At 49.4% G+C, this 7,479-nt stretch overlaps 1 protein-coding gene across 1 annotated transcript; it reads right to left on the bottom strand.

Annotated features, from left to right (window-relative positions):
• Positions 1–3,503: 3,503 nt before the first annotated feature.
• Positions 3,504–5,406, bottom strand: LOC109323096 (protein HEXIM1-like). Its single transcript, XM_019554510.1, has one exon. It carries the CDS (start codon positions 4,959–4,961, stop codon positions 3,933–3,935), a length of 1,029 nt encoding a protein of 342 aa, XP_019410055.1. The 5' UTR covers positions 4,962–5,406; the 3' UTR covers positions 3,504–3,932.
• Positions 5,407–7,479: the final 2,073 nt, after the last annotated feature.

Raw genomic sequence — 7,479 nt, 5'->3', positions numbered from 1 at the left:
TGTGATTGGTGTGGTGGAAGCCTGCAGTTAGCTGGTTTGTGTAGTGCATTGGGGGAGTGACGTGCACCAAAATATAGTCTCCTTTGTGGATCTGTGCTCCTCGCTCGTTGTCTGTGACACTTGTTTCTGTAGTTGCCATCCCCATTATGATAGTGCCCTGTGTTTGTGTACTGACTGCTGTTGGCGAGTACTAAAATTGTCTTTTAAAAGTGGTAGAAATGGGTCTGGGAGTCAGTACAGTCAAGGTCTTGGAACGTATCCCTGTTTGTTACATTGTAAAGTAGGTACTCTTTATGCGAATTCAAGTTACGTGCCATTTTCCAGGAATGCATGTACATCATAAACCTAGGGAAACCTGTAACTACCTTTTAGCATATTTATTACAACTGTCATTTTAACTGACTGAACATCCTGCTGTATGCTGCTTTCTATCCACATTGCAAAAGGCACCAGTTGTAACTGGATTTCATAGTCTAATCTTTTCACTTCTGTTTTTATGTTGTATTTCTGGGTTCAGCTGTCTTTATCTTCTCCCTAGGACAGTGAAAAATATTTAAACAGTTCTTTTCTCAGCAAGTGGAAACAACTTACAAGTGAAGCATCTTTGAACATTCAAAGTCAAGAGATCCACTTCTGTACAACTCGTATACAAAGCAATTTCTAAAACACTTGGAACCAGCTGCTGTACAGATGAAGTTGGTCAATCATAGCCTGTTTTTTAGCAGGATCAGCCAGACTGGCAGTAAGTTATACCTCTCCAGCAGGCTCCAAAAGTCTCATAATAAAGGAGAACTTTGTTCTGCCAAGTCTCACAAGGCAGAACCCTTTACCTCTCTTGTACGACCATTAGATATTTAGATGACACTGGTTGCGGTACTGGTATTATGCCAGTGACATGCAACTTTTCCTCCTTAGCAGTCTCCTTGATCTCCGTGTAGGGAAGATTTTGGAACCTCTTTAAAAGATAGGTGGCTCAAAGCCCAGGAAAGACTGATGTGATGCTTGTTTGAGGGAGGAAGTCCACCCGGTGCTGGCAAGGGCCATTCTAGAGAGGTTCCTGCTTCGGACTAATTAAGATATCAGTGTTTTATCCACTACATTTAAGTACTGCTCTTTACAAAGCAACTTTCATTTTTGGCTACGAAGATTATGTGAGACTAGGCAGAATTATCTGGTCGGGTGCTTGTCACCTCCAACCTTAACTACTATGTACTCTACCTGTGTCCAGAATAATTTCTTGAAGAAGCTGTAGTTGATGCATAGAGTGACAGATTGTTTCCTTAGCAGGATGAGTTGGATAGAGTATGTTAAATCAGCATTCTGCAACTTGGACTGATTATTGTCGTATCTGTTGCAGATTTCATAAGTCCTTTAATATGATAGGTTTGCCCTATCAGAGGAACTGCCTCCATTTTTGCAACCTGCCACATCAGCTAGGGTTGCCCAACATGCTGCAGATTATACCTGGAGTCTGTTAAACAGAGGGAAGCTGAAAGAGATTTCTTAGTGGAAAACTCTGGTCCCTCCACACTATCTAAAAAGAAATCATAGCCTTATATCCTACTACAAGACTTTTCCACTAAAGTACTCCCTAGAGACCAACACAAGCATAATCCAAAGTAGAAATAACTGATTAAATCAAAGTAGGTTGGGAAGCTGACTCTCTACCATGAAGGAAGCCCTGTGCCTGTTTACATTACTTTTGTTTTAATGTGAATAATTTCCCTGCTAGTTACCTTGGGTTTGCCAACACATTTGCAATTGACTTGATGTTTTCCAGGACTACCACCAAATTATATAAATGGCAAACATTATGTTAGTGGAAGGAGACTTATCTCCAAAGGTGATCTGGTTTAAGTCGAGAAAATGCACTTCAGTGAGGATATTTACTGCTGATGCATCTAACAATTTTTCTTCATTTTTCACATTAATTGGGTATTAGAAAATTCCTAACTCTTTGTGTTGGCAGATTGTACATACCTAATGTCAAAATCACTGTGTAATAGAATATATACTTATGTTCTTGTTGCATGTTTAATAATGTAAGATTTAAAATAAATATATATTCTATTTTGCCCTCTATGTTTATTCTTTGAAAGATGCTCAGTATTGTCACACTCTGTGGTGACAACTTAACCACATACTTCTCTCTGCAACTAAGCTGTAGCGCACCAGCCCCAGCTTCTGCCAAGTGATGTCATAGCAGTAGGAAAGCACTAATAGGACAAAGCTTCACCAAAAACCCCCCAGACCTTTTGTATTTTCGTGTTTTTCATTCCAAAAGTTAAGAATTCATGTCAATACATGTCTTCAGGCAGGAGGACTGTGCCTGGCCAGCTGTTGTGAATTTCCTACTTTGTGTATAGGGTTATTTATTTATTTTTTTGTGAAACCTCAATTACTGCTGCAGTCTACCCATACTGTTAAACATTCCCAGCTGAGAACAATAACTTGTTCCTCTTGTATATTTCTAACCCCATAGTTGCCTGCTGTAAGACAGAATAGGTAGGGCTGCATAAGTGTACCCATGGGTTAGGTATTCACCTTGAGTGCAACTATTATTTTTAAGCCAGTGAAAGATTGACAACCTGTGAAAAAGACAACCAAACTGTTTAAATGGCTGCCAGGTACAGCTTTGCTATAGCTTAGGACTGCTATGTAAGATTGACTGAGGTGAAAACCTCTTTTAGACATGCACTTTTCTGAGATACTTTGAGTGACCCTCTCCAATTACAAGATTGCAAAAATTTTAGAACGAGGTAAGAGTGGTGCACACACTTTGCATTATAAAGTTACCAGTTAATAGATTTTTATATTGGGTACAGGCTGCACAGTTGGACAGAAGGAATACAGGTACCTCTTTACTTTATCCTGCTTTGATTCCAATCCAGGTGTTGGAAAAATAAGCTGCAAGATGGCACGCTTTTAGTGATCCATCTTTTTCTCTGACCGCTTCAGGTTTGTATTACTGCTGATCAGTGAACTCCCAATACAAGGCTGCTGCTCAACTTTAGTAAATGAACAAACATTTTTAAATGGCTAGCCCACTTCTAAACTGGAGGCAAGCTGCCCATAGCACTCATACGCCATAGTCCTACCCTTTTAAATTAGTGTACATGAGTCCATTTTTGTCACTTGTAGGTAATGGATTGCTATTATAAAAAAGCAATGTGGCAAAATATAGAATATATTGTTTCCACCCACCCTGTACCATCCTCTTGTATTAAAAATTAGTATTTTAGACTACCAGAAATTAAATGAGTTTGTGAAGCCACTTTAATGCTTTTAGCAGGATTAGAGGTAGAAATAGGAGACTGTCCTCTGTAGGGAAAAGCCATGTGATATGGCTACTGAGATTCAGTTGCTAGCAAGTTAAGTGTCAGCTATTGAAGTCTTGACTACTTAAGATACAGATACAGCAAAAAACATTATTCAAAATACATTCCCATGTGAGAGAATGATATTTTGAATATTTGCTCTAGAAAATCACACTGAAACTGTTATATTTACAAGTAATTAGATTTATTAGAATGCTATAATGGATTTTATTGTCAGAATTTGGCTGATTTACAGTTTCCTGGGGTTTTATTTTTCTTCCTCCTGGGGATTCTCTCTCTTTTTGGTTTAAAACACACAAAAAAGCATCGTAAGTTGAGTCAAGTTTTACTTACACATCAACCCCCCCCCTCACCCCAGTCACAATCATTTTAAAAAGAAAAAAAACGGAGAAGGGAAATCTCCGTTGCACATGATTAAGAACAGAACGCACACTAAGCTATAGCTATATCTTCAAAACAATACAAGGCTGTGGTTTATTCTGTTTATGCATCATAAAAACGGTCCGCTGTCTTGTATATACACATATGTATATAATGTTACATTCCAACACTGTAAAAAGTCCTCCTCCCCCCACCCCCCCAGCCAAGTCTCTCTCACTCCCCGAACTGTGGGAGGGGGGTCTCCTGCTGTCTGTGAAGTTCATTCTCTTTCAACAGCTTCAGGTTCTCGGCTCTCAACCTGTCCAGTTCCAGCTCCAGGTCTCTTACCCTAGTGTCCTCGGCCGAGTCCCCCCCATACTTTTTGCTCTCCATCCTCAGCCGGTTGTTCTCATCCTCCATCCGGGAGAGGCATTTTTCCAGCTCCAGGTACTCCTTGATCAGCTCCTGCTTGCTCATGTTCTGCAGGCTCTCCACATGGTACCGCTCGTAGGTCTCGGAGAAGTCCCGCTGCAGGAACTCACTGCCATCCCCACCCATGCCATCGCTGCCACCGTCCTCGTCGGCGCCCTCCTCCATGAAGTCCTCCTCACTGGTGTCTGACTTAGCAGCCGCCCGCCTTGGGTAGAACTCAGTCTTGAGGTCAGGCTCCTCCTGGTCATGGTCCTCCATGAGAAACTGTGTGGTGTTGTAGGGTGCCACGGGCTGCCCCTTGGCGAACATCTCAGCACGGAGGCGCGAGGCCCGGAGGCTCTGCTTCTCATCAAACTTGCGCTTCTCCTCCCAGCTCAGCTTGGAGTAAGGCTTCCAGTGCCGCTTCTTCTTGGATGGCCGCCGGCGGTGCTTCTTCTTGCCCAGCTGGCGCTGCTGGGGCCAAGGCTCCTGCCCACCTCCCACAGCAGCTCGGCAGCGCTGCCCACCACAGCCCCGCTGGCATGGCTGGGGGTGGCCTGGCCCGCCCCCTGCCTCGGCAGCGCCGCCCTCCAGGCAGGGCGAGTCCTGGCCCGCCTCGGTCGGCGGGGCAGGGGCCTGCTCAGCCCCCGGACACACCCCCTGCTCCTCCTCCTCCTCCTCTTGCTGCGCTTCTCTCGGTTGCCACCTACTGTCCTCGTCCTGGCGCAGCCCCGCGGCGGCGGGGGCCGGCTCCGCCAAGGGCTCCTCTCCGCCCGCGCCACCTGCACACTTGGAGGGAGAAGTTTCGCAGCGCTCCGGGCCGAGGCCGAGGCCGGACTCGGGCTCAGCCATGGTCGGGCCGGGCTCTTCCAGTTCGCTGCTGCCGCCGCGGGGAGGACTCAGGGGCAGGCGCTCGCCTCTTCTCGGCTCCTCACAACAGCGGCCCCAGGCCCGCACATCGGGGAGAGATGGGGCGCGGGGGAGCTCCGCCTGGGGCCGGATCAGTCCGTCCGTCCGGGCCGGGCCGCCGACACGCTTCAGCCGCCAAGGGGTTAAACCGTTCACTCCAGGCCCCAAGGGGTTAAAAGTGTCCGGAGCCACGAAGGGGTTAATTCCGCCAAGTCCCGCCCCGAGGAGGGCAGCTGCAGCGGTTTTAAGGTGCCCAGCGCCTGTGCCGAGCCATGCAGAGACCTGACGCGTTCATCACACCCTCCGGCTCCTGCGCCCGGCCCCTCCCTTCCCAGCTCGAGCTCAGCTGCCCGCTCCTACCACCGCCAGCTCTCAACTGCTGCTCCCAGCCCTCTGCCTCGCCTTATATAGAGGCACTAGGCTCCGCCCCGCGCCGCGCAAGCTCACTTGCCGTTCGCCGCCCCGGGGCATGCTGGGATGCGTGGTCTCTCGTCCCGATCGATTCCTTAGCTTGCGCCGGCTGGAACGACTACGGCTCCCAGAAGCGCGGCGGAGCCTCTCCTGCGGCCAATCAGCAAGCGCTGTGGGCGGAGCCAAGCACCATGCACCACCTATTGGTCTTCGCTGTGTTTAGCTCTTGATTGGTTAGAGCACGCGTCGTTCATGCGCGGCTAAGCCAATGAGAGAGGAGGTGGAACTTGGATCAGTCCATCTGTTTCAGGGGCTTCGGCCCGTTGTGGGCGCCCAACAACGCCAAGCGGCCTTCAACTGCGTCCTTAAGGGCAGGTGTGGGTAGGCGCACGCTGCCTCTCGCCCCGGCTGGACGCCGCGCCCCGGCCTCAACCCCCCTCCCCACGGCAATAATTGGTATGATCCAAAAATAGTCCCGTAGGCCCCATGTCCCGAGTGGAGGCTTGCGCCGAGTGCGCGAGGCTGGTCGCGAAATCACGGAGCTACGTTGGCGGGAGTGGCCGCGTGGACAGGCACAGAGAAGCAGCTCAAAGCGACATTCGGGCGGGAGGGCGGAAGGATATCGGAGTAGGTCGAGTGATGCAACTCATCGGGCCTTGATCGGTGCGGACGAAGATGTAAACAAACCACGGGGAGAAACAAGTCCCGTGTTAAAGGGACAGTACACTCAGGCCCCCCCCCCCGTAGCATTGGGCAGCGGCCGGGCCTGAGGTGCCGAGCGTGGACAAACCCCAGAGTCCTGTGTTTGACAGTTGCCGCCACCCCTTTACACGCTCCGGAGCCCCTGTCAAGCCCTCCCCTCTCTGAGCCTCTGTTTTCCCAACTGTGAAATAGGGCTAAAAGCAAAGATGTGTGACTCCAAGTGGCCCCTGTTTTCAGCCTGGTCCTGGCAGTGCCCGCTGGGAGCAAACAAGCCAAGTTCCAGTGGGCAAATGTCCTGCCACAGTGGGGGTGGGAGACGCATAACAGAGGCTGCCTAGTGGTTGCCCCTGCCCCTGGGCTGGCCCTAAATCATTGCTCATAACACCATGGAAACCTGATTCAGGTAACCCCTCCCAACCCCCAACTCGTGTCCCAAACCAGCTCTGATGTTTGCACCCCAGGCCCAACTCTCTCTATGTTGCCCCTGAGAACAAGGGGCCGTCTGGAAAGGCGTTCCAGCAGGGCCGCAGGATTTTTTTATAGATACAATTTGTATCCGAGGCCAAATTACCCAAAACTAATTCCAGATCCAAAAGCCCAGAACCGTAAGTGGCCCTACCAACGGCAAACATCCTCCACGCACACCCGGGGCTTCAGATGTTTCCAAATCCATTGGTGGGCATCCTGCTTGCAGGCTGAAAGCCAGAGGCTCGGGGTTCGGATGCCCCTGAGTTTTGCTTGCCCTCAGCCATAAGGCCGCAGGAGCAAGCAAGGGAGGAGACCCCCATTTCCATAAACTGGGCTTAAAGCTGCTGCACCTCGGCGGATACTGAACCACTCAGAAGAGCAGTTCTCCCACGATGCGGTTCAGGAAAACTGCCTTTTGGACACAGATACATGGTATTTCCCCTGCCAGGTTAAAAAGCCATTACGCAGGATTACAAGGGGTGAGCCATTGTGCAGGGCCTGGCAAATAAGATGTGACTCAGACTAGCTAGGGCATGTTCCTGGGCCCAGGCTCAGTGCTTGTTGGTATTCAGTGTCTGCAGGGCTGGAATCCAAGCACCACGCTGAATATGACACCTCTCAACCCCAGAAACCAGGGCTGCTTCTCAAACCCTACCTGTTCTTTCCCTCACTGAGACCCATTTCCTAGGCCCAACAATTGGACCAGGGCTCCATCTTCAGTTACTCTGGCATATCTGCCCTCCTCCTCCTCCTCCTCCTCCACCCCACCCCCCAAAAGAGGGTTGACACTGGGGCTGTTACTTTATTCTGTCTGAAGGCTAAAAAAACAACAACAAAATTACCTCTCACTGGGTGACAGGGTGAGCAGGGAGAGATAAAT

The sequence above is a fragment of the Crocodylus porosus genome, unplaced genomic scaffold (assembly GCF_001723895.1).
Source record: "Crocodylus porosus isolate Cpor-Errol unplaced genomic scaffold, CroPor_comp1, whole genome shotgun sequence".
Classification (NCBI taxonomy): Eukaryota; Metazoa; Chordata; order Crocodylia; family Crocodylidae; genus Crocodylus; species Crocodylus porosus.
The sequence above is the reverse complement of the archived record's forward strand: the minus strand, read 5'-3'. Positions and strand labels throughout refer to the sequence as shown.